This window comes from Hyperoodon ampullatus, assembly GCF_949752795.1.
Source record: "Hyperoodon ampullatus genome assembly, chromosome: 5".
Lineage (NCBI taxonomy): Eukaryota > Metazoa > Chordata > Mammalia > Artiodactyla > Ziphiidae > Hyperoodon > Hyperoodon ampullatus.
In genome coordinates, this window is record NC_136918.1 from 143147624 (window position 1) to 143175261 (window position 27638).

General features: G+C 49.8%; 1 protein-coding gene across 1 annotated transcript; it reads right to left on the bottom strand.

Moving 5' to 3' along the window:
• Positions 1–8229: 8229 nt before the first annotated feature.
• On the bottom strand, positions 8230–27502 carry TMPRSS3 (transmembrane serine protease 3; the record flags this gene model as incomplete). Its single annotated transcript, XM_079705176.1, has 12 exons — positions 8230–8247; positions 10947–11099; positions 11693–11835; positions 12928–13023; positions 14841–15010; positions 15763–15928; positions 16401–16444; positions 17720–17845; positions 20594–20717; positions 21110–21226; positions 22088–22198; positions 27409–27502. 12 exons carry the CDS (start codon positions 27500–27502, stop codon positions 8230–8232), a joined length of 1362 nt encoding a protein of 453 aa, XP_079561302.1.
• Between the last annotated feature and the right edge of the window lie 136 nt (positions 27503–27638).

The following is a 27638-nucleotide window of genomic DNA, read 5'->3' on the forward strand; positions in this document are numbered from 1 at the left end:
TTTTGATAAAGCAGGCAAGAATGTACAGTGGAGAAAAGAAAACCTCTTCAAGAAGTGGTGCTGGGAAAACTGGACAGCTACATGTAAAAGAATGAAATTAAAACACTCCCTAACACCATACACAAAAATAAACTCAAAATGGATTAAAGCCCTAAATGTAAGGCCAGACACTATCAAACTCTTAGAGGAAAACATAGGCAGAACACTCTATGACATAAATCACAGCAAGATCCTTTTTGACCCACCTCCTAGAGAAATGGAAATAAAAACAAAAATAAACAAATGGGACCTAATGAAACTTAAAAGTTTGTGCACAGCAAAGGAAACCATAAACAAGATGAAAAGCAACCCTCAGAATGGGAGAAAATATTTTCAAAAGAAACAACTGACAAAGGATTATCTCCAAAATTTACAAGCAGCTCATGCAGCTCAATATCAAAAAACAAACAACCCAATCTAAAAATGGGCAGAAGACCTAAAGAGACATTTCTCCAATGAAGATATACAGTTTGCCAACAAACACATGAAAGGACGCTCAACATCACTAATCATTAGAGAAATGCAAATCAAAACTACAATGAGGTATCACCTCACACCAGTCAGAATGGCCATTATCAAAAAATCTACAAACAGTAAATGCTGGAGAGGGTGTGGAGAAAAGAGAACCCTCTTGCACTGTTGGTGGGAATGTAAATTGATACAGCCGCTATGGAGAACAGTATGGAGGTTCCTTAAGAAACTAAAAATAGAAATACCATACGACCCAGCAATCCCACTACTGGACATATATCCTGAGAAAACTATAATTCAAAAAGAATCATGCACTAAAATGTTCACTGCAGCTCTATTTACAATAGCCAGGACACGGAAGCAACCTAAGTGTCTATCGACAGAGGAATGGATAAAGAAGAGGTGGCACATGTATACAATGGAATATTACTCAGCCATAAAAAGAAATGAAATTGAGTTATTTGTAGTGAGGTGGATGGACCTAGAGTCTGTAATACAGAGTGAAATAAGTCATAAAGAGAAAAACAAATATGATATGCTCACACATATATATGGAATGTAAAAAAAAAAAGTGGTTCTGAAGAACCTAGGGGCAGGACAGGAATAAAGACACAGGCATAGAGAATGGACTTGAGGAGACGGGGAGGGGGAAGGGTAAGCTGGGACGAAGTGAGAGAGTGGCATGGACATATATACGCGACCAAATGTAGAATAGATAGCTAGTGGGAAGCAGCCGCATAGCACAGGGAGATCAGCTCGGTGCTTTGTGTCCACCTAGAGGGGTGGGATGGGGAGGGTGGGAGGGAGGGAGACGCAAGAGGGAGGGGATATGGGGATCTATGTATATGTATAGTTGATTCACTTTGTTATACAGCAGAAACTAACACACCATTGTAAAGCAATTATACTCCAATAAAGATGTTAAAAAACATATATATTAGCCCGATAAGAATGTTTCTGAAATCATAGTTCTTTGGGCTCCATGAACCAAGCATAACTTTAAGCAATCATTTTCATGGTTCCTTTTCTCAGCAGCCCTCTGTGTGGTTGGTGATGGACAGTGGTTAAACGGAAACCCCAGCCCCCCGCCCCTCCCGGGCGTGACTGCACCCAGAAGATAACATCCCCCCGCACAGAGGCCCATGGAGGCACTCTGGCCTCAGCCTCAGGGAAGCTGGAGACTGCAGGGGTGTCCTCACTTTTTTGCAGCTGAAGGCCTGACTCCTGCTCTGGTTGAAATGGGTACAGACTCTGGAATCTCGCCCTGGGCCCTGCCGCCCATCTGGCATCCATCCTGCCCTGTGGCCAGCACTGAGTCATGGTGGGCACCCCAGGGATGGGGACAGGAACAAGCTCTGGCTCTGGCCTGGCAGCAGGCAGCCCTCTCACAAGCCAGGAGGAAGGTGAGCTGTGGCCCCAGCGTCACAGGCCCAGCAGACAGCTATCCGTCCGGGACCTGGGAGGGAATCTGGAATTTTCCAGTGACCAGGTGGAAGGGGTGGGAGTGGGTGCCCTCCCCAGAGCCCCCCTAGTAGCCAGGCCTGGGAAGCTCCTAGGTTTCCCTAGAAGTTCTCTGAGGGCGGGTGTGATAAACAAGCAGCTGTCTGGACCCAGGGACAGTCCCCCACTCCATCCCTTCCCTTTCCTTGCCTTGTCCTCTGGGGTCTGCAGGAAATTACATTTTAATACTGTGTTGGGAACCAGTGATATTATACACATTTTAATGTACCAACCTGGGGGCCTCCTGCCTGGGGCCAGGCCCCCCAACCCGAGGCCTGAGGAGAGAATACAGGGAATCGTGCAGATGTGGCAGCTTCATCCCCACACCAGCCAATCATGGAGAAAAGGAATGTCGGCAAGAGGCCAAGGCACATGTGGGTTAGACAGCAGACCCCAGCTTTTCCTGCAAACCTCCCTCGCCGCTCTGACCCCAACAAAGAAATGAGGGCCGGTGGAAGCTTCTAGTTTGCACCTAAGATGAAAAGGAAAGAAAGGGGAAAACAGTAAAAAAAAAAAACAACAACACCCTGATATAAAAATTATGTCTTAAGAGTCCATTTCCCCGACTCTGAAAACACGATATCAATGCTTAGTGGATGGATTTTAAAGAGCATCACTGTTGTTTTCTTTTCATTCTTAAAATAAATTCTCCCTTTTGTCATTTCTTGCCCCTTAGTGATATCACTTTGACCATTTTTCTGTGAACTAGACTCTGAGTCATAATTTTTTACAGAATTTTGATCACTCTATGGCAGACCAGAATACAGTGTAGACATGTAGCAGGATTTGGTTTTCACACATCAGGCAGTTATTTTGTACTTTTAAGGGGAGAAATATGGATTTTTTAAAAATACATCACAATTTTATGTTATAAATGTTATCATTAGGTTGATTTTCACCTACTTCCATACATAATATGTGCTGGTTTATGAAACAGTGGCATTCAGGTATAGTCCATGGAGGTGGTGCATTTATTTCACAGTCATCATTCGGTCACTCCACTCGTGTCCATGAGCAGCTTCTGGGTCCTGGGCTGGATGTTGGGATGTGCAGGTGAATAAAGCACAGCCCATCCTCGAGAGCCTCAGCCTACATGAGAGACAGGTTCAGAAACAAATGAGTTTGTTGCCATATAAGTGTGCTACCATCTCTGTGTACACACACACACACACACACATACACACACACACACACACACACACCCCCCAAGTGCTACAGGAGCCCAACGAATGACCCTTCTCTACAGGTCCATGAACTTTGGGGAATATACAGACCATTTAGGAACCCAGAAGAGGCACGTGAACCAGAAGGCAGCCAATCTCCAGAAGTTGCTCCAAGCAGGTGGGACAGGCCACAGTTCTCGGTGCGGAGCTGGGCCAGACACAGAGGACGTTGTGTCGCAAGTCGCTGAGACGCAACAAGCCAGCCAGGCCTTTTCATGCTGTGGGGAAAACGTGGCCCAGCGAGTAAATAGTCTAAATTAATTGATTGGAAGCCAGTGTTGTTCACGATTCTGCAGCAGAAACTGGATTCTTCTTGGTTACCACTGGCACGTCCCTTTGCCTCCCTGGTGCTGGTGGCCAGGCCATCGGAAAATGTACCTACCGTTAGGTCAGGGCTTGGCTCCCGCACAAGTATCCCAGCCCCACTGTTGCTGTTGGGAAATTCTCACAGAGAAGCCTTTGGACATTGAGACCCGTACAGCTGCGCCCACACCTGGAACGTCTTCCACCAGCAGTGGCTGGGCTGTGGGACAGGGTGACAGGGCAGGGGATCCACAGCCATACCTTCCTGGCATCTTCCTGAATAGCCCAGGTGGTCTCTCCAGGTGAGAATTGGAGGAGATAGACTGCAGCAGATTCTTCAGCTCCCGGCCAGAGCCCTCTTATTAGAAGAGGGAGGCAACTGACAGATTTTGTGACCAATTACAGTATTCAAGTTGTTGACCAATTTTTATTTTTTTAATAAATTTATTTATTTATTTTTGGCTGTGTTGGGTCTTCATTGCTGCACGCGGGCTTTCTCTAGTTGCGGCGAGCGGGGGCTACTCTTTGTTGCGGTGCGCGGGCTTCTCATTGCGGTGGCTTCTCTTGTGGAGCACGGGCTCTAGGCGCATGGGTTTCAGTACTTGTGGTGCACGGGCTTAGTTGCTCCGCAGCATGTGGGATCTTCCCGGACCAGGGATCGAACTTGTGTCCCCTGCATTGGCAGGCAGATTCTTAACCACTGCGCCACCAGGGAAACCCCGGACCAATTTTTAATACTTTGTTTCCAAGCTTTCTATAATATTGTTAGGTCTTCTGCAATTCTTACAAACATATTTAAATACAGCCATATCAAATACTAAAGTACCAGAAAGAGAGGGAGAGAGAAAGAGACAGAGAGAGAGAGAGAGAGGGAGGGAGAGGAGCTATTTCCCAGCCACTGTCCTGGACGTCTGGGCACGGGGGGGCTCCCTTATTTACTACCTCAGGACACGGATGCTTCTTCTTCAGGTCTGAGCCATCAGGGGAGGCAGCCCACCTCATCTATGGTGTGTTCCTCTGGCTGTGGCTGGGCTGCAGGTTAGGGATGCTCCAGCCATGGCCTTCTCTCCCGGCTCCTGCCCTGGCCTGGCTGCCAGGTGTGAGGTAGGTGTCAAGTTGTTGTACCCACAGGAGAAAAGAAACAAGATGGCAAACCGCTTTACTCAAGAACCTTAAGCCAGCAAACGTCTCCATGGGAACCAAACATTTCTAGAGGACAAAGTCGATCAGGACTTTGAATCACTACTACATCTCAAATGGGTTCAAACTGGTGGCACAAAGTGCCTTTGGACTCAAATGTGAAAGAATGTAGCTTTGCAATTAGTTAATTGCTTTAATTCCTGCTGGTATGATGTGCCCCACTGGCCCGATGTGTGGTCTTGGGAAAATCTCGACACTTTCACAAGTCGGTTTCCTCATCTGCGACTGGAACTAGTGGTAATCCCTGTGTCATAGGGGTGCTGTAATGATGAAGCAAGTAAGCACAGGGAACGGGTTTAGAACAGGGTCAGGACCCAGCACACACCAAGTAACCCCCACAATTAGCATTACCCAGGACCCTTTGAAAGATGTAAGACAGCAAGTCTTTCCCAAGAAGATAGCAGAAGGAAGCCACAACAGGCTAAAGTGCATTTCTGGTGACGCCAGAGTCAAGTTTTCAAAACTGAGATCATCGCATATGAAATCTTTCAATTTTTCACAGCTTGGATCTTCAATACCTGAGATACCACTACTTTTTTTTTTAATTGAAGTATTATTTTATGTATAATGGAGTAAATTTAGTGAAGTTGTATGGGTTTATTTAAACTAACATGATTATGTGCCATGATACCATTATAGACTGAAATCTGAAGAACTTGATGATTTCTCATTCTTTTTACCTATAGAACATTATTTTGTTACTGAAGTATAGCAGACGTACAATATTATGTGAGTTTCAGGTGTACAACAGAGTGATTCGACATTTAAATATATTATGAAACGATCACTGGGATAGGTCTAGTTACCATCTGTCCCCATACAAACTTATTACCGTATTATTGACTATATTTGTGCTGTACATTACATCCCCATGCCTTATTTAGTTTACAACTGGAACTTTGGACCCGTTAATCTCCTTCACCCATTTCACCCAACCCCCACCCCCCTCCCCTCTGGCAACCACCCACGTGTTCTCTGTATCTATGAGTCTGTTTCTGTTTTGTTATGTTTGCTCATTTGTTTTGTTTTTTAGATTCCACGTGTAAGTGAAATATTTCTTTCATTTTTTGTGTTTGTCTTTCTCTGTCTGACTTATTTTACTTAGCATAATACCCTCAGGGTCCATCCATGTTGTCACAAATGGCAAGATTTCATTCTTTTTTATGGCTGAATAATATTCCATTGTATATATACACAACATCTTCTTTATCCATTCATCTGTTGATGGACGCATAAGTTGCTTCCATATCTTGGCTATTGTAAACAAAGCTGCAATGAACACAGGAGTGCATATTTTTTTTCCTGTTAGTGTTTTTGTTTTCTTTGGGTAAATACCCAGAAGCAGAATTGCTGGATCAAATGGTAGTTCTATTTTTAATTTTTTGAGGAACCTCCCTACTGTTTCCCATAGTGGCTACACCAATTTACATTCCCATCAACAGTGCACAAGGGTTCCCTTTTCTCCACAACCTCACCAACATTTATTATTTGTGTTTTTTTTCATAACAGCTATTCTGACAGGTGTGAGCTAATACCTCATGATGGTTTTGATTTGCATTTTCCTGGTGATTATTGATGTTGAACATCTTTTCATGTGTCTGTCTACCATCTCTATGTCTTCTTTGGAAAAAATGTCGATTCAGGTCCTCTGCCCACTTTTACAATTGGATTGTTTAGTTTTGGGCTATTGAGTTGTATGAGTTCTTTATATATTTTGGATATTAACCCCTTATTGGATATATCATTTGCAAATATCTTCTCCAATTCGGTAGGCAGACTTTTCGTTTTGTTGATGGTTTTGTTCACTGTGCAAAATGTTTTTTCGGATGATACAGTCCTATTTGTTTATTTTTGTTTTTCTTGCCCTTGCCTGAGGAGACAGACCCCAAAAATAATACTAATACCAACGTCAAAGAGTTTACTGCCTGTGTTTTCTTCAACAAATTTTGTGGTCTCAGGTCTTACATTTAAGTCTTTAATCCATGTTGAGTTTATTTTTGTTCATGGTGTAACAAAGTAGGCCAGTTTCATTCTTTTGCATGTAGCTGAAGAGATTGTCTTTTCCTCCATTGTATATTCTTGCCTCCTTTGGTGTAGATTAATTGCCTATATAAGTGTGGGTTTATTTCTGGGCTCTCTATCCTGTTCCATTCATCTGTGTGTCTGTTTTTGTGCCAGTACCATACTGTTTTGATGACTGAAATTTTGTAGGATAGTTTGATATCAGGAGGGTGATACCTCCGGCTTTGTTCCTCTTTCTCAAGATGCTTTGGTGAGCTACCACTGCTTTCAAAGAGAGCTGGGCAGAAACACTTAAAATAAAAATGGTCTTGTCACTTTCTGTCATGTACAGAGATCTGTGCAGTGACTACGATACAGTGAGGTGCATCCAAATAAAGTTTGTCCTTAGCTCTCCCTCCCTATCTTCCCCATCCCCTTCTCACACATGGAGGCTCCCTGGAGCCGGCCCTTCCCGGATACCTGGACCCATCTCTGATCTCTTTGAAACTCACCCATCTTTCCCATTGTCACCTCAGGCAAAGCAACGTATTCATATTCTGATGAAGTCATTTGTGATAAAGCACCACTGGACAGTGATTAGTTACCAAGTAACCTTCCTCTGTTATGTGTGTGTTATGCAGACAGCAGAAGGTGTGTGGATACCAGGAGGGGTCTCTAATCCTGCAGCTGCGTGGTACATTAATGGGCCCATACAGAGAGGTAGGGAAGCCTCTGACCTCTTAATGACTTGAGACTGTCTGCCTCAGTACCGTTGTGAGGTTTAGGTGGTCTTGACTTAGTACTTTCTTTTCTTACTCTGCTTCTGAGTGCTGTGATGTAATAGCAGGTAATTCTGATCTGCCAAAAAACCTGTTCTAACGGAAAATACAAAACCCATGATGGATATAGAAGAGATCAAATTAATTGAGCCTCTTGAATTAAGCTTACACGAGCAGTCAGGATTCATTCAGACAAGCTCGGAGTGATGAATGCGCTAAGAAAGGATACATCCTCTGGAAGCAAGGGACAATGATACATCAAGCACCAAAGGCTACAAAAAATACTAGAACTAAGCCTCAAACTATAATCTTAAGTTCCCATATGTCAAAGGAGACCCTGGTAGAAAATTGGTTAGGTTCTGGTGCCCGGATAGAAAGGTGCAGACAGCTGCATCTACACTGGCCGCGCTCCTGCAGGTCCAGGCTGCCGTGTCTTTGTTGAGGGGCTAAGGCGTGGATCGCTTTGCAGGGGAGGAAAATGTAGCACTTCAGAGGCATTCCTGCTTCTGTTCTTAGTGAAGATCAGAAAGGAGGTCCAGGGTCATTTGAGTCCAATGCCCCTCTGGCTTGTTAGAGGTGATAGAAGAAAATCGCTCTAGATGTAGAGGAACGAAAAGATGCTCCTTCTTTTGGCTCTGCTGTTAGAATCCATGGAAGGACAGGGATGTCTCCATCTTGGCAGGAACTCAAGGTGGTAACCTGCCCCTTTCTCTTCAAGTTTTCAGGTCCCTCTAGAAATGAAAACATAGGTATTATCTTTGTCAGCGCTTCAAGCCATCTCTCCAGTATTAAGATGGAGTGAGCACCTGATTGCACCCTGAGTGGAGCGTCAGCAGTTCACGATTGATGGGGACAAAGTTGGCCTCTGCTCCATGAGGACCCCAGGTAAGTGTGAAACAGCCCCCCTTCCCTGTGCCACACCTGCAACCTGCCACACCCCCGCCGCCTCCGTCATCAGCCTGAGACTTCTCCATCGTTTCCAGCTCTTAGTGTCAGTGTTCCTGTGTCTCTCTTTGCGTTGCAGCAATTTTGTTTTAAGCGTCCAGCAGAGAGAGAAAACTACTGGATGAAAATGAAGGTGATGCAGCAAGCTTTAGCATCAGCTAAAAAACGGGGTGATTCCCCTCGAGATGTGAGAGCTATTGGAAGGCCCTCACATCAAGGTTCAAAAGAAACAACTAAAAATGCAGGCCTGCTGGAAAACTCTCATGGGACGGAAGCCTCTTCTGGGTCATCCCAGAGATGTTTGAAGAGAGGCATGACTCACACAGGCCTTCAGGTGCCAGAGGCTGCCATGGCTGAGATGCTCTCCCAGGCCTCAGGGGAGCCATCCACCTATATCCAGAAGAACCTGTTTCTCGAGCTCTGGGAGGAGGAGGAGCCCTTTCTAAAGTCCTCCCACGTCCTCAGAGTGTGCCCTGGAGACCCCTGCCTCAGAATTGCCAGGGCGTCCGATCGGACCCTCTGGACCCTCCACGCCAGCGAGCAGCCAGGCGGAGAGCTCTGCACTCCCGCTTGCAGATCCATCGCTGGGCTTTGCGGGGTGGGGGCTGGGCTCAGGGAGCTGGTTACACTCACGTTCTGCCCTCATTAGCCTCGGCAGGGGGCTCATGTGGGTCCCCTCACCTCTAATATGGGAATAGTCCTAGGGCCCAACAGCCAGGGCGGTGCTGGTGGAAATGGGCTGAGATGTCAGGACCCCTCTGTCAGAACCTCCCAGACTGATTTTGGGACCTGGTCCTCCCCACCAGCTCAGGACTGGGCCGGGCTTCTTCAACCTACCCCTGCAACAAGCCTGGTCACATGGACCCTCTGACCCTGGGAGCCGTGTCGTGGAGCTGCGCCTCCGAGGCTCCCTGGGCGAATGCGGGGGGTCCTCACCTCCCTATGCCCACGTGATACCCCCACCCCCCCGGCCCACATGACCCTCACCCCTCTCAATCCTGCTCACGGGCTGTCTGCAGCCACTGCAGCAAGGAGGCTGCTCTTTCAAACGTCTGTTTTCTGAGGGGGTGAGGGATTTGGGCTGAATTTGGGGCTGAAGAGCCTTGCACAGCCCTCAGCGCTGGGCCAGGCGGTCAGCTGACAGCAAAATGAGCCCCAGCAGAAGTCTCCGGCAGGCCTATCTCCTAGCCTCGCCCTGCAGTGGGCTGGCACTATGTACCTGCAGAGGACACACAGCTATACGACAGCAGGGCTGGAATTCCAGCCAGGCCCAGTCCTGGGGCCTCAGCCCTGCTCGTAGCTCCTGATTTAAGGCAAATATTCAAGGAGGAAGAAGTGGAAATTAACACCAGGTCACTTGAGGAGTTTGGTTCTTCTTAGCCAAATGCTTTAAATTAAAAGGAGCATTTTAAAGGTCTTGATCTACCAGAACTGAAAGCAGATTACTGGTCACTGGAGGCCGGGGGACAGGGAACAGGGAGCCACTGCTTAATGAAGTCTTATTTCCAGGAAAGGAAAATATTCTGAAACTAGGTAGAGACGGCAGCAGCCCAACATCATGAATGGGCTAAATGCCCCCAGATTTTCACTTTGGAATGGTCAGTTTCAGTCTGTGTAAACTTTGCCTCAAAAAAAAAAAAAAAAAAAAAACCAACAAAAACAACAACAACAAAATACACCAAAAAAAAAAAAAAAATACAAAGTTCTTTGAAATTGGTCCAAGGCCTGACGTGGGACTCAGAGCCGGTGATCTGGTCCGCAAACATCGGCTGCGCGCCCGTGGGGTGGAAGGCCGGGCTGTCCAGGCTCTTGCTCCCTAGGTGGGTGTCTCCCCCTGTCTTCCATGCCATTGCGCTGGGGCCTGGAGTAGGCTGGGGCATTCCTTGTCCCTGGGCGTCCCATTCTTCCTCCCACCATCAGCAGGGCACCCCCTGCCCACCCTGGTCCTGCCAAGCCAGCCTCACTGACCCGTCTCCCTCCTCCAGCACCACCCCCGACAGGGAGGCCCCCCCAGGGCACAGAACCGCCCAGACCCCTCCTGACTGGGGACTCTCCATCCCACCCTGGCTCCTGGCAAGGTCCTAACTCCGCAGTGGGCATCGGGGGCCTCCAGTCCAGACCATCCCCCACCTGTGTCCACACCCACACGTGCCCACCTGACTGGTTGCCATCCCCCAGGGCTCTTCCTCGGCTGCACCTCCTCCTCTCCCCAGTTGGTGGAAGCATGTTTCCTTCACGTCCCAGCAACACTCGCCCTGTGTGTGCCCACCCGCCATGCCCACCCCGCCAGGGCCTTGTCTGTGGGATTAGCCATGCTCAGTCTAACACCCAGGAGCACAAAGTCACTGCTTGACAAATCGATAACTAATTGGTCACTTCCTGGCTCCGGACAGCAGGACTGGGGTCCCACGGAAGGGATGCTAGAGGTGGAATGACTGACGGGGACCAGCACGAGATTCCAGGGCAGGGGCAGTGCCGCACCCACCTCCATCTGCTCGTGGATCCAGTCCAGGAAGGAGGTGATGCGGGTGTAGACTCCGGGCTTGTTCACCTCGGCACAGCCAATGCCAAAGCTCGTGGCTCCCACCAGCTTCCACACCCTCCTCTCTTGACACACCAGGGGCCCCCCGCTGTCTCCCTAGATGACAAGGAAAGAGCAAAGGGCACACAACAGGTGTGTCCCTTGTCCTGGTGGCAGGATCCCCCCCTTCACTCTATCACAAAATACAGCACGAAGATGGCTCTGCATTCACCCCCCCCCCAGCCCTTCTGGCACTGACTTGCACCCCTAAGAGTGAAGTCCTCATCCTTTGGGGACGGTCCCCCTCCAGCCGTCTCCCTGCCAGATCTCGGCACCCTGAACCCACGAAGGTCAAGGCAGCTGCGGGAGAAGAGGGGTGCCCTCAGAGGGAGGGTCTGCCTGGCCAGGGGCTTTGGCTGGACCGGGCAGCGTTGGGGTCTCGCCCACTGTAGCTTTGCAGACTGGATGCACTGGGTCCCACCTGCCCTCTGCCCCTTAGGTCCCTCCCTCCCACTGCCCGGCACGCAGGCAGCGGGGAGCGTGGGGTAAACACTGACATCCGGGGCAAACGTCTTCCCACGCCCTGTAAATTTGCTTTTCAGTCAGTCACAGGCACATGCTGGTGGCGGCCTCTCCCGCAGGCTGGGTCGCCACAGCAGAGCCTCGCTTTGCTCGCAGCGTGGCCCCCAGGGGTCACCAGGGGCCCCTACCTGGCAGCTGTCCACACCGCCTTTCAGGTAGCCAGCACAGAGCATGGAGGGGGAGATGATGCCGCCGTACACGTCCCTGTGGTTGCAGATCTTGTTGGAGATCAGAGGCACGGCCGCATGGTTGAGGACCGGGGAGGCATCGCCTGGGTCAGAGCAGGGGGCGGTCCGTGTGGTGCGGGGGGCCCCCACCGGGAACTCAGGGGGCCTGCATGTGGGCGGGGAAGGCTGGAGGTGGATAGCCTTAGAGCTCTACCCCCTGGGGTGTGGGCTGGGGGACCCCGCTGCTTCATGTTAGAGCCACTCACTTCCCTAAGGTCACCAATGTGGGAGGAGGGGGGCAACTGTAGCCAACAGGGACACCCCCACCCCACCAGAGCCTGTCCTGGCCCAAGCACTTGACCTACACCAGTCTGTTTAGTTTCCAAAATAACCCAGGTGACAGCAGGGCAACTGAGGCACGTGAAGGTCCCACTCACAGCTTTGGGGTGGAACCTGGGGCTGCTCAGCAGAAACTTGTACTCCCAAAGGCATCCCCATCCCAACCCCTGGAACCAGGGACCGTGTCACCTTCTAAAAGGGACTTTGCAGATGTGATAAGACCTTGAGATGGGGACACGATGCCGGGCTCCCTGGGTGGACCTTAAGTGCAATCACAAGGGTCCTTCAAAGGGTCAGAGAAGGAGATGTGATGATAGGAGAAGCAGAGGTCAGAGGGGAGAGAGATTGGAAGATGCTGTGCTGCTGGCTTGAAGGTGGAGGTGAGGGCGGAAGCAAGAGACGCAGGGGCCCTAGAGGCTGGAACACGTGGGGACGGATGCTCCCCCAGAGACTCCGGGAGGATGGCAGCCCTCCTGACACACTGATTTCTGACTTCCGACCCCCGTAACTGTAAGGTAATACACGTGCATTGCTTTAGGCCACTACATTTGGGGTCATTTGTTACAGCAGCAACAAGAAACTAACACATCTGCTGTGGGTCAGCCTCGCCACCCACCCGAACGGATCGACACCCTCTAACTTCACCTGCTTGTAAACTGTGACCTTCATGTATTACAGGCTCACCACAGGGCACACCCGCCTCCCAGTCCTCTCATGTCTCAGTGGCTGGGGGTCTGCGCTACACCCCGACCGGGACATGTGGGCGGGGACATTACACTGGGAGCCTGGGGAGCAGGCTCACAGCCCTGCCGGTTCTAAGCACCCTGGACTCAGAACCTTGATTTCAGAACACTGACCTCCATCCTCTGTGGCCCCCCAGCCTGACGTCCAGCACATTTTCCCATCAGGAAAGTGCTCTTCGGAGTTGGGTAGACAGACGGGCTGGATCATCTCTGTTTGGAAAGGAAACAAGAGCTTTCAAGCCCGTGGCAGCTTGTGGTCTGAGAAAACCGTCTTCTCAGTGCCTACCGCTCTGGCAGCTCAAGCCGGCTCCCAGGGAAAGGCCAGGTCCCTGGTCGTTTGGAAGCTATTTGCTCAGCGTAGAGACCCCTCTCCCACCAGAGCCCTGAAACTTTAAAACAACCCTAGACCGTGGCAACATGAGGGAGTCTAGACCAGGGGTCAGCAAATTTTCTATAAAAGGCCAAATCGTTTATATTTTAGGCTTGGCAGGCCACGTGGTCTCTGTTTCAACCCTCACCTCTGCCACAGTAGCATGAAAACAGCCACAGGCAGTGGTGAACCAATGGGCCGTGGGCCAATAAAACTTTATTTACAAAAGTAGGCAAAGGTCAGATTCAGCCCATGGGCCATAGTCTGCCTGCTCTTGTTCTAGACCATGGGCACGCTGCTTTACGGACCGACACTGCGTGAATATTCCCATCCCTCCTGACATATCTGAGGCGATGAGCCTGCCTGTCCACGTGGGCTGTGTCACGGAAGCCCTTCACCAAGGACTGTCACGGGGCCTTCACGTGACTGCATTCTGAGACACGCTAAGCTTTTGGGGTAGGACAATCATGGAAAGGTAGAGAAGCGATAAGGGCACTCATTTTAATTTTTGTCAAGTGCAAGTGCTGGCACCTCTTTTTATAACCAAGGGTCATTAATCATAATTAAACAAACACCACCTTTACAATTTCTCTTTGTTTCTCTAGAAATATTTGCTTCCGAGAGTGATGCGTAGAGAATTCTGTGTGCTGTGTGATAAACACACTGTTGATTCTGCCAGGTCCAACCTACTGCTGGTCCTGAGCCAGGATTCTGCTCCAACAAGGGGCCTTGTTGATTATACTCTGCTGCTCTCTGAGCTGCTCTAATCCTTGGGAGGCAGAAGGGGGGTTTTACTTATTGAGGAGTAGGCTCATATGCTTTGTTGCATCTGCAACATCTTGGAAAGTTCTGTCCTGTGTGGCTTTTCTGGTGTTTTTGAAACCTCTGGGAGTCAGGACTTGACATTTCTGTGGAGAAACAGAGCCTCTGAACTCAGCAGCTGGTTGGGAGAGAACGTTTCTGAGTATTTCCAGGAGCTGGAGATTCCCAGTGTCTTCTAACTTGTAAAGAAAGGGCTGCAGGGAAGACGCCACCACAACCAGCTGGCTGGCCTGGGAGGCCCTCTCATTCTCAGCCAAGATTGAGACACCAGGCAGGTGGGTGGGGACCTCACCACAATAAACACGAAACAAGAAAAAGCTCTTTGTTCCCATGGGCCTGAGACCCCCTTCTACCACTCACAGGCACCAGGTGGTCTGGCCTGGGGAAGTCCCTTTAATCTCCAGGTGGTACCAGTAGAAAGAATGTAGCACAAGTGAGGGCCCCAGTGGCCCCAGCCAAACCAAGTTGACCAAAGTAGAACCACAAAGGCTCTGAAATCAAATAATCTTCAGAACCACAGCCCACAAAAGCAGGCCAGGACCTGCATAGTGAACCTGAACAGGGTGACCGTCTGCTAAAATTGAAGATGTATGTCTCCTAACACGATGGCCCATATGTCCAGAATATGACTGAAAATTTCTTATCATACCAAGAACCAGGAAAATCACAACTTTAATGCAAAGAGACGGTCGACTGAGGCCAACACGGAAATGAATCACATATTGGGATTATCTGGCAGAGATTGTAAGGCAGCCTTCATCAACATGCTTCAACAAGCCATTCAGATTCTCCTGAAACAAAGGATAGCAACAAAATGACAGAGACCCAGACGTACCGTTGAAAGTGACAGGCCCGGCCAGCTTCATGAGGGCGATGTCATTGCCCAGCCTCTTTGGCTTGTACTTGCTGTGGTAGATGATTTTTTCCACCAGATGGGAGGGGGCTGGACTGTCCAGAAGGGAAACGAGGCCCACCTGGATGGTCCATGACTTGGGGAGGTAGAGACTAAAATGAGAAAGCCCCAAGCACGTTAACCCACGGACCCCTCAGGTGTCCCGAGAGCCAGTGCCAAGGGGATGCCAGCAGACATCTCCCCCACCAAGCCCTGCAGAAGCACAGACCCACCCTATGCATTTCCTAGACAGGCCTTGCTCTTCGCACCTCTGGGCATTTGAGAAGTGAGCTGAACTTTGCTCCCTGTGAGAGTCCATCAGGGTCTGTTCTCCATCAGAAACCGAAATAGAGGGAGGTGGAAATAATGGGGACAATTGCCCCTGTGTTTGGAAGTATTTTCTGTGGTTTTCTTCCAAGCCACCCCCCTTGAGAGGGACTCAAGGTGGGGGGGTGGCTCTGGGGAGACCCCTGCCTACCCTGCACCATCCGTCTCCCTCTCGGCCACAGCATGGTCCACTGTGATGAGCTAGGGGGAGGCCTAGGGCCTTTACATTGCTGGGTTCCCTCCTGCGAGAGCTTCCTTCCTCTTCTTTCTCTCTTTTCTGTAAGAGCTGCAGGCCAGAGGTCCTTAAAATGAGCCCGGGGTCACCAGTCTCACCCAGCTGATGGAGCTGGATCCACAGTGAAGAAGGAAGGTGTCCCGCCCCGTGGACATTACTTTGTGACCATCTGGTCTGTCTTCCTGCTTTCTGGACCTGCCCTGCTGTCGACCACCCAAATCAGCCCTGTCCCAACATGGCCCGGACTGGGATGGGGGTCTGCGGAAGATGAGGACCCCCCACAGGGAGGTCAGGAGAACTCACTCATAAACACAGTGGGCAGCAGTGACGACCCACACGGGGGTGATGACGGACCCTCCGCACAAGTGGTAGCCCTGGAACTGCAGGCTGGCCTGCCAGGGCCACTGCGCCAGCAAGGACACGTTGCCACCCACGATGCGCGGGCTGGGGCCCGTCCTCAGACCGCAGACTGCAGGGGGAGAGGGAGGGGCAGGGGCGGGAGCGCAGGGTGAGGGACGTGGCGGGGGCAGGTCACCTGCGGCGTGGGACAAGCAGGGTGCTGTAGGGGTGCAGTGGGAAAAGCCCGTCAGGACACAGCGCCAGGTACGGCGCCCCCTTGCCAGGAACACAGGGTGCCTGCCCAGGCTGGGGGCGGGCACTAAGCAGCCCGTGCACACTTTTCTGGCAGGAGGGGTGGGGAAGAGAAGGTGACAGAGAGTCAGGCGATTGGAGCCACCACGGAAGGACAGGACATCGTGCGCCTTGGTCCTGTCTGCTGCTGAGAAGTCGCCCAGGGCTCTCTTCACCAACCTGGCAGATGGGGGTCACAGAGTTCCCACCTGGCCCCTGGGAGGAAGGGACGGCCAGCAGAGCGGGGAGGGGGGACAGGAGCCTGTGAGCCAGGGCTTCCTTCCGTTTCTCTTCGTTTCTGTGACTCTCACCTGAGCACTTCAAGGTAACCACGTGACCCGAGGTGCATCCCTCCCTAATGTGGAAAAAGAGCACGCTTAATGATAAATACCCGAGGCCTGTGAACTGAACACTTTTTTTTTTTTTACTTAAATCTTGGGGTAAAAGAAAAATAAACTTTACTCCCCTGCTCTTGAATACAGATTATAATTTTCGTCTATAAAAAAAAACCCCACGAGAGTGAGGTCACACAATTCATTATAAAACACGTGACTACAGTGAGGCATGGTGTGTGTGACTGGGTGTTGAGTATTTCTAGGCTTTGTATAGCTAATGATAAGAAATGCATAATGAGCTATAGTATATAAATACACACTGGTGTCATTTGCATGTCAGTTTTACCCCGATGTTCTTCACTGGCCCCTACTGGACACAGTGTCCATCGGATGGCGTGGCAGCCTCTCCTGCCACAAAGTCCTTGCAGCCTGGGACACATGCATGTCAGAGAGACCTCCCCCCCCACCTCTAGGGCTGAGATGTGATTGCCCGGGAAATGACACACACTCTCCCTTGCGTGGGTGGGTGCTCCTGTTACAATCCACCCTGGGATCCCTTTGTAGATTTCCTGCCTTTAGAGCCCCAGTCCTGTCACATGATCATGCAAGAAAAAGCTAGTGTCACCAGACTGAGGTTTTAGGACCCAAGAGATGAGCTGTCCCTGCAGATTGCATGTGGGTTCAGGAGCGATTGTCAATTACACAATAGGCTGACAGGCAGTTGTTTCCTGGAGCAGAGAACACACTCCTCTTGGGGTTTGGTCCAAGGAGTCAGGAAGAGCATATGGAACGTGGGTTCAGAAAGCCTGACGCACCTCCGTGCACCAGACAGGTGACCCCTGTAAGCTTCAGGGACCTGACTGTCATTTAAGGATACCTCGTTTTACCTTCCTTATGACTTCTTTGGGGAAACATGTAGTACAAATGGTGAACATTAAAGTACTTTGTAAAGAAAGAAGGATACGTTTCTTTCTTAATTTCTTTCTTTCTAATATTTTTTCTCCTCCCTCCCTCCTTTTCTGTCCCCAAACACATCAGCAGCGCCCACTGTGCGCACGGTGCAATGCTGCATTTACGACACGTGCACCACGGGACCCCTTTACCACCCTTCCTCCCTCTCTCTGTTGGGCTCTATCTGCCTGGTTTGGGATTAAGTTCTTGCACCCCAGCCTGGTGCGTCCACCCATCTGACCAAAGCGGCCAAATCCACACCTTGCACTTGGAGAACACAACCTCATGCACAAGTCCAGCGGATGACTGGACATAAGTGGACACAGCACCACCTGGCCGCTTACCTCACGTACACCGACTGGTGTAAAGTGGTCACTTTGTCATCTGGCAAGAGGTGATTCATGGAAACGAAGTCCTCTCGGAACTGCTCCTCGAGTGAATCCACCCTGATGGTGTCCGAACTCACATAGCTGCAAGCACAAGGGAAACGCAGACCCGATGTGTGGAATTCACTCTGCAGCCAATCTACCCGGGCTCAAGTCACAATGATACAGCTATCATACTGGGAGGGGAGTCGTTTTACACCCCCAGACCATCAATGGCTTCCTTCTGCCAACTTAGCAAGGTATTCCGGACCTGGAATAGTCTGGGGCGACCCTCTCCCCACAGCCCATCCACCCACCGCGGGCTCCAGCCACATGGGAGGGAGGACCACTTCCTGACGTAGCTGGGTGGACCCTCCCTGATGCATTCAGCTGAACTGACCTTTGCTTGGCCTGAAGCGAGCCTCAGAGGGAACAGAACACAGAATTGGGTGGAGTGTTTTCAGGTGAGCACCAAAGTGGGGATGCTGAGCGCCCCAGGTATGATAGGCTGGGGGTCGGGGGAGATAAAAAACTTTCCCAGGCTGCCCAGAGCTGGCAGGGCTCCCGTTACAGAGAGAAGAGCACGTAGACGGAGAGATTCGGGGGCACCAGGACAAGCCAGTGTTTAAAGGGTCAGGAGACAGGTCTGGAGAATGATGGAAAAGAGGGCGCAATATTTTTCACATCGGGCCTTCAAAGAGTTACGAGATGGGAGGTCGTGGGATGAACAAAAGACAGAGTCGCCGGCTTGCTTCACTCGCGAACTCACCAGCTTATCAAGCATGATTTCATCAGGTGATTGTAAACGCTGGGGGGCAGCGTGGGCAGCGTACGTGGTATACAGAGTCCAGCCAGGTTGGAGTTTTGAGAAAAATGTAATCCAGGCGGCAGCAATGACCCTCCCAGCCTCCCCAGGTATTGCTCAACCTGCCGATACGTCAGGCACCAGATGAAAGAGCCAGATGTTACCGAGATGGAGATCCTGATACAGGTGGACTGGGCTACCAGGGGGGCGGTGGGGGTGATGCAAAGGGACCCCAAAGGCTGCAACTGGGAGCCCCATAAATTGTCAAAGTCTCAGTGGTAACAACAACCATGACCACAGACTTATAGGGCGTCCCTGTGGTCCAGGCTGGCTTCGAAGCCCCAAGATCACTTGAACCTCACAGCGACCCTTTAAAGCTGGTACTATTCTTTGCCTTATTTTTGAGGCCTCCATCATGTGACGGGGCTGCTTGTGTGCTGGGATTTGGACCCAGGCAATCTGAGTTGCCAGTCTATCTTTTTTTCTTTATCCCAGACCTCTGACACAGGATGCTGTAGAGCAGAAGCGATCAAAGGAGGGCTTTCAAGAGAGCACCAGGAAGAATAAACAAGAAAGGATGCAGAAGTAAACCTTAGAACTGAAGAAACAGGGAAGAACAGAGCAAGTTCAGAGGGAAGAAAATGGACAATGTTGAGGGGACCAACTGGAAAATTGCATCCTCCAGACTTGCCCTGAGAGGGAGCAAGGAAGGGCCCTCTCAGCAGACGGCTGGGGTGCAGAGATGCCTGAGCACTGCCGGGAAGGGTTGCGGGGAGGAGAGAGGGGCTGCTGGGTCCTTCTGCAGGACAGAGGGGAGGCCAAGGATTCAGGGCAGGGAGGTGGTCCAGGAGGGAGAAGCAGTGGAGGCAGACGGGAAGAAGAAAGGATGCCCCCTAGTGACTCCAAGGAACTACCTCCTATGGAGCAGAAATGCCCAAGGGAAGCTTTCAGCCGTGAGCCGTGGTGGTGGGGTTTGTGTGTGTGTCTGTGTAATTGGTGTGTGTGTGATGCGATGTGTGTGCATGGTGTGTGTGGCATGTGTGTGATTGTGGTGTGTGATGTGGTCTGTGTGTGTGTGGTGTGTAAACTTCCTCCTCGCCTATGAGGGGTCAAGTCTACATAATTCCTGAAGGCAATTGTGTGAGTGCTTTTGCTGTTGTCGTTGGGCTTGAAGTGCAACTGATTTCTGAATCCAGGTTGTCACGGGTGAGAAGGAGGCACATCTCAGGGATACAGGGTGGAGGGCGGGTTTCACTGGCTTTGGAGAAAAGAGTTGAGAATATGATGCATCAGATTTGCAAGTCAGGGCTCCCTGCTCAGAGTGTGGAGGTTTGAATGCCCGTTTCCTTGGGCACAAACAGGGATGCCCACTTCCTGAGGAGAGCGTGGGTACCCAGAGCCTGCTGGTTTTGAACTCCAAGAGTCTAGGACAAAGAGGAGCAAGAGTGAAGAGTCCTGGGCACCCGAGGAAGACGGCAGCCACCAGGGGCCTGAAGGAGGGACCAGGGGAGGGACGGGGCCCACTCAGGGCCAAAATGTGTCGCCCCAGTGCAAAAAGTCCCATAGGCAACACAGAACGTTGAAACGTGGAGATTCCACTACAATAGTTCCTTCTTCTACCTGTTTCTTCCACCTGCTGCTAATCAACTGTTTTGAATAACTGGACATTCCCTAAATTGCTGACTTTTCAAACTTGGCTCTCTGGGGCCCCTTGGGAAGTGTGACCAAGCTGGGTGGCGTCGGGAAGCTGCCCAAAAGCTGTGGCCTGAGGAACTGGGGGCTCAGTCCTCAGCTCTGAAGCTCTTTATTGAACGTTTGCATCTAGGGTCCTGGCCTGAGACGCCCCCAAACACGCTAGGTCCCATGTGACCTTGAGCAAGTCACTTAGCGTGTTGGGACCTTGGTTAGCGCACCTGTGATGTCAGGCATCGCGGGGTCGCCATGGGGATGTCCAGGTGCCTTGTGTGTGCCCAGCTAAACGGCAGCTGTCTGCCCTCATCGGGATCACTGCTCGTGTCCTGCCCACTGCTGGACACTCTCTGAATTACCTTGGAAACCCCAGCTGGGCACAGGCGACAGTAGCGTGGTGACTCTTCCAGTCCTCAGAGCACACGGTCCTCCAGGTGGCAGCCGTGAACACCTGGAGCGCGGCGTTCTGACCGCTCACGCGGACTGGCCAATGCACAGGAAGACAGGTCGTTAGTGGCCTGAGGGGCCCTGAGACCCAGCAGAGTCTCTCTGCAGCCAGCCTAGACCCTCCCGTGCTGAGTCTGACCTGCCCCTGGTCAGTGCCCCACCCACGCAGGGCGGCCACAGTTCTTATCGTCCGGACCCCTGAGCTCTCTTGGAGTTCTCTGCTTGCTTACAGAGTCTCCCCAACCCAATTTTAGCTCCATGTAAGGACCCTCCCTTAATACCCAGCCCAGGGTCTCCTGGGGTGAATGCCAGTTGGATCCCATGACTTAACAAAGGCATTGCCTTCGACCCATTTCTCAGACAGGGAAAGTCAGGGTCGGGTTGTACTGACGTCCTCCTGCTTCTGCAGTGAAAAGACATGACCTTACCACATCGGTACTCATCTTCCCCGTCTTTGCAGTCTGACACTCCGTCGCATCTAGCCGTCAGCTCAATACACTTAAAAGACGACCGACACCTGTACTTCCCGGAGCAGTCGAAGTGGACTGGGGAAAGGAGGGAGGGGGCCGAGGAAGGGCTGCTTCAGTGCACAGCACTGACAACCGTGCACCTGCCACGCGGCCTTGAGCTTGCCCAAGTGGCATGAAAGCTGCGTTGAAACGGCACCACTCCCAGCAGCCTGTTTCCCTCAGCCCAGTTTCTGTTCCAGATTCCAGCGGGTGGGGCAGCTGCACCCCACCGTGTCTCCCTAAGTGACCTCAAGCCACAACTCAAGATGCATTTAGACTCCGGTGGCTCAAGGTCCAGAGAGAAAGTGCATGGCTGTGGCTGACTGGCTAAGCCGGCTGAGCAAGGAGCCCTGAGTGAGGACCCCTGGCCCCCAATCTACCTCCTGTCTTCTCTGACCCTGGGCGAGAAGTGAGGGAACTGTGGACCCCAAAGCCGAGCACGTGGAGAGTTAAACCGATCTGAGATCCGCCTATTTGAAGAGTAAATGCGAAATTGTTCCCTATCAGAGACCATGCAAATGACTCTCTTTCTCAAAAGCCACTTGCACCTTATTTGAAACCCAGCTTGGCCTGGCATGAATGGCCTCCTTGTCTCCTCCACCGGCTCCCACCCCCTCCTGCCTGTGGGTTCAGTTTCATCAGCTGCCTTTGGCCACTTTTAACTGGGCAGGCTCCTTGGTGACAAAACCTCCAGCACAGCCAAAGGCCCCCGCTGGGGCCCAGCTCGGCTTCACAATCCTTCAGGCAAATAAAGCTCAAATCAGCGAACCCAGAGGGTGTTTGCCTTAGTAATTAGGGCTGTGTGGCGGGCCCAGGCTGGTGTGAGGGGGGAGCCCGTGAAAGTCTAAACGCCTGAACAGGTACTTGAGAACCTACTAAATAATGGATCATACTCACTGCCCAGACCAATGGCCAGCGCTAATATCAATGCAATTATCCCGATGACAATGATGGGAAAGAACTTCAGTGGCAGCAGAGACAGGATCTGGGCAGCCACCGCGTCGGCATCTAGAAACCAAAAAGCGGGGAGAGCAAAAGGCCACGCAACAGCGAATCTGAATGAAATAAAACAAAATTTAGCTATTCATCCCCCCTGCCCTCAGTGCAGAGAATGTTCCAGTCCAAAGAGAGTTGACTTAGAGAAATGGCCGCCTACCCGGGGGGCACATTCTCTAAAAGTTGAGCCCCAAGCTCCCCAACTCCAGCCCAACTCCATCCGTCCTCGGTTAGGGGATGGTGTGATGGGTTGAATTGTGTCCCCCAAGAGACATGTGTATGTTCAAACCCTCAGAACTCAGAATATCATCTTATTTGGAAATAGTGTCTTTACAGAGGTGATCAAGTTAAATCAAGGTCATTAATGTGGGCCTTAATCTAAAATGACTGGTGTCCTTATAAAAAGGGGAAATTCAGACACAGAGACAGACACACACAGAGGGAAGATGATGTGAAGAGACGCAGGCAGAAGGCCATGTGAAGATGAAGGCAGAGATTGGGGTGATTCATCTATAAGCCAAGGAACCCATGATTTATCAGCAAACCCCAACATCTAAGGTGAGGCAAGGAAGGATTCCCCTGCAGGTGGCAGAGGGAGCAAGTCCTTGCCCTCACCTTGGTTTCAGACTTCTAGCCTCCAGAGAAAATAGATTTCTGCTGTTTTAGGCCACCGAGTTTGTGATGTTTTGGTGGCCCTAGCAAACTAATACGGAGGGGAGGTAGAACCCCAACTCCCAAGGATGTTTTCCTACAGAGGAAGGCAACATGTAAAACCCAAACAGGGTGCTTTCAGGAGAGAGAGAGCTGGGATCTCTGAGAGGGTCACCAGATGGTGTGCAGGTCATTCTCTACCAGTCCTGGGCATAGACACCGAAGGCCTTTATTCCAGACCATCTCTTGGAGGATGCTGGCAGAGCAAACAGCCTTAGAAGACAGAGATAGTGTCCTTCTCCAGAGCAAGGGACAGGTTATTATTTACTGTCTGGCTTAATAAATACCACCTCTTCCTTTGGGAGAAAGCTTGTGCAGGTCTGTTTGAAGCCCATGATAAAAGATGTGGATTCCCTCAGCTCAGGGTTCCTCAGCTGTGATGCAGACCCACTGCGTGTACAGCGTGCACCTGGGCCGCTCCACATTGCTGCTGAGGGACTTGGTGGGCAAGCGTGACCTACTCAAACAGGATGCTTGTGCCACCTGTGCTGTGCGTACACGTGTCTGACGGAAGGGCTGTGTCTTCTGCCAGCATCCGTGGGACTGGGGCAGGCTGACTTGTTAGCTTGCAAGTAGGGTAAAGCCCCAGACCCTTCCCAGTTCTTGCCTATAGAACAAGGCTGATTTGGTAGAAAAGAAGGTGTGAAGAGCTTAAGAAACCCAAAAGTGCAAGCCTCTCTGGACAACAGGAGGATTTCCACTGCAACGTTTACTCTCAGGAGAACAGGCCATTTCATGCAAATTATCTCATCAATCCTGAAAATACATCTATGCTGACGTTGTCCTCTCTTATAATTAGGAAGGTTAGAATGTAGGAAGGGAAGGAAGCTTTCCAGGCCTCACATGACGACACAGGACAGAGACTGCCTTGGCCTCTCTTCTCCTGCTCTTGGAGATGTTGGGCCGAGAGTCTCCCATGGAAGAGCCAAAAAGAGGCTCCCTGTCTGTCTTTGGAAACCCACAACTTCATCCTCTGGCTATAAAGACTGCAATTATAAAATGGTCAGTACCCTTCCCGGTTGCCCCAAACAGAAGTGAATTAGAAAACAAAAATGGAAAAAAGAAAGTGATGAAATGGGAGGAAAAGGAGAAAAGAGTAAAGAAGGGAACAGCAGGAGCAGAAAGGGAAGAATGGGGGGATAGGAGATGCACATCAGACTCTGTGCCGTGAGTGTGGAGCGGGGCAGAGGGACCACCCGCACGGTCCTTGTTTAGCCTTGGATGGAGGAGCGGGCGGCTTGTTCCAGGCTGTACTCTCAGCACCTAGAACAGCACTAGCCATTCCACAGCTCAATAAATGTTAGTAGATTGAAGGAATGGATGGATGGATGGATGGATGGATGGATGGATGGATACATGGATGGATGGATGGATGGATGGATGGATGGATGGATGGATAGATGGATGGATAGATGGATAGATGGATGGATGGATGATGGATGGATGGATGGATAGGTGGGTGGATGGATGGATGGATGGATGGATGGATGGATAGATGGATGGATGGATGGATAGATGGATGGATGGATGGATAGATAGATGGATAGATGAATGGATGGATGATGGATGGATGGATGGATAGGTGGATGGATGGATGGATGGATGGATGGATGGATGGATGGATGGATGGATAGATGGATGGATAGATGGATAGATGGATGGATGGATGGATGGATGGTTTCAGGATAGTGAACGTGGTTTTATCTCAAGGCCAGAGACCAGTTCCTTTCAGGATGACCAATTTAGAGTCAGCCAAGCAGACCCCTCCCCTCCACCTCCCCCGCCTCCGGAAGCCTGCCCCAATCAGTCACTCTCCCTACTGGAGATGCCGGCTCTCCGGTCACTTTAAAACTCAGCAGGAACCCCAGAAGGACTTCTCATCATTCTTGCTGTTCTGTATCTAAGAGTGAGGTTTAGGAAGTGAGCCCCCGTTGTAGATCCAAAGATTGTCCTTCAGTTAGCACCTTTGTATCAGCTCACATTTGCCACTGTACGGCTCCTCGGCCGCGTGCCCTGTGGTCCCACTGTGGTCCCCCTCCTCCTTGCCCTGTCTTTGAGGACATGCTTGGAATAAAAAGCAGAAGGTATAGCATCTCTTCAAAGAAGGAATGCAAATGATAAACAAGCACACACAAAAAACACCTTCAACCCCTCTGGAAACGAAAAAAACACCACAAAGTAGACATAATTACATATCACCTTTGCAATGTATTATTATTATTACTACTACTACTATTCCCACTGCAGTCCAAAGTGAAAGGAAATGGATCTCCACTTAACAGTCAATAAGAGTATAAATTGTGTAAACTTTTGGACAGTCAAATTGGAAATATGTACCAAAAAGCTAAAAAATGGATAGAATTTTTGACCTATTAATTCCACTTCTAGGAATTTATCCTAAAAAGTCATCATAGATGTACACAAATCTCTATGTAAAGGACACTTAAAAGAGTGACCTTGATAATATTGATGCACGGACATATGGAAACAGCTTAAGTGACCAACAAAAGGGAGTTGGTGAAATAACAAATGGTATAGAAATATCTAAAATGATAAAGGAGAGGTGTCAGCAACGTTTTTCTGTGAAGGACTCGATCGTAAATGTTTTAAACTTTATGGGCCATAAGGGGTCCCTGTCACGACTTCTCAACTCTGCAGCTATGGCCTGAAAGCAGCCAGACAAAGTGTGAATAAATGGATATGTCTGTGTTCCAATAAAACTTTATTTATAAAAACAGACAGTGGGCCAGATTTGGCCCAGGGACCATAGTTTGCCAACCCTTAAAGGCTATTTAATTATTTAATGTCATGGAAAGATGAACATAATATTCTTAAGTTAAAAAAAAAAGCTTCAAAATCATACAAAGAGTAGGCAGACCTCGTTTTATCACGCTTTGCTGATATTGCAGTTTTCATAAATTGAAGGTTTGTAGCAACACTGTGTAGTCAGATAAAGGCTAGCATTTTTTAGCAATGAAGTTAATTGTTTAAGTTAAAACGTAATTTTTAAATTAGGGTATGTACATTGTTTGGGGGCATAAAGTTATTGCACACTGAATAGACTATGCTATCGAATAAACTTGACTTTTATATGTATGGGGAAACTAAAAAATTAGTGTGACTCATTTTATTGCAATATTTGCTTATTGCAGTGGTCTGGAACCAAACCCAAAATAGCTCTGGGGTCTACCTTCATATTTCACTTCCAAAGAGAAATACAGATATGTTGATAGGAAAAAGGCAAGAAATAAATTATAAAGTGCTAATATGTTTATCTCTGAGTAAGAGTAAAATTGTGGGTCATCTTAAAAAAACTTTGATTAACTGTATTTTCTAAATTTCTATCATAAAAAAATGCATTGATTTATTTAAAAAGAAAAGTTTAAAAAAGTTTTTATTCCTTCCCATGACTAGGAATGAATCATGAAGAAATGATCAAAACTTAGCAGAAAAGAATATGTACAGTGCTATTCATGTTATGATTTATATTATAAAATATTAGAAACAATTATATGTCAAATGATGACAAAAATGGCTATGTAAATTACACACCTACCTGATCCTATAAAAACAGGCATTTAGAAAACCAAAAAGCACATGGAAAAATGCCTGTCTGCATCTGCACTGCCTGTGAGTGTATACTTATGGACAAGGACAGGGAGAGAATAAAGAAGATGTAAAAACTAGCTAAGTTTGGGTGGTTAAGTAACTGCAGGATGTTTTTTCTTCATTTCCACTGATGCTAATTTTTGAAAAGCGTTTGTAAATTGTGTATCTTTTCCCTTAATTGAAACCTCTTCTCCCACCTCCCATCAGTCCACATCAGTTGTCCAGGTGGTTTAAAAGGAATCGATAGTGCGGCCCCATGCCATGCTTTCTGGAACCCTAGCCAGGGGCCCCAGAGGTCCCTCTGCCCAGCCCCTGGGCTCAGTCTTCCTGACTGCAGCCGGGACCAGGGAGCCACAGCTTCCTGTGACAAGTCCTGATAGGGTCTTTGCCAAAAAGATCCTATCCAGGCAGGAAGGAGTCTGCCATTTCTCCAAGCATTTGTGACCCATTTCCAAAACCGACTTTCCTTCCTTCAGTTGCTAGGAGCAACTCCGTCACCTGCTGTTGAATTTTAATCTAGGTATCTGATACCGTTAGGGCAACCAGCTTATTTTAAGTTTTCTGGAAGGGCTGGTGACCACTGATTGTCAGGAATTCCTGGAGGCCTCAGAGATTTCCTGGCCAGGATCTGACCCCTAACTCCCAGGGGCAGTTGGAGCCTCGATTTCTGAAAACCTCCATCCAGAGAACACCAACACCTATCTCCAGGGAGTTGGCAAGAGGCTGAACAAAGTGACGGCCCCCCGAATGCCCCTTCTCTCCAGGATTCTGCAAACACGAGGAAGCGGCCTGTGGGTGTGAGGGCTCCTGGGGAGCTACTTCTCCAGGGGAACACTCAGCCACATCGATCATCTATATGGGGGAGGGGAGGCAGGGCAGAAATGATACCTGGTGCCACCTACCTGGTGCAACAGGACTTATTTTCAAATCGTCAAGGCCGAAAAGCGATCTGAAGGAGAAGGGGGCTTCGGCAGCAGGTGGGTCATTTTCCCCCATGGTGACTATTTCAGGACCTCGGAGACCAGGCTCTACCTCCACCTCCTTCGCAGGAAAGAATAGAGAGCGTTTGCATCCCTATTTATAGTTTTAGCATCAAACGAATCTTTGTCGTGTGAAATCTTTGAAATCTGAC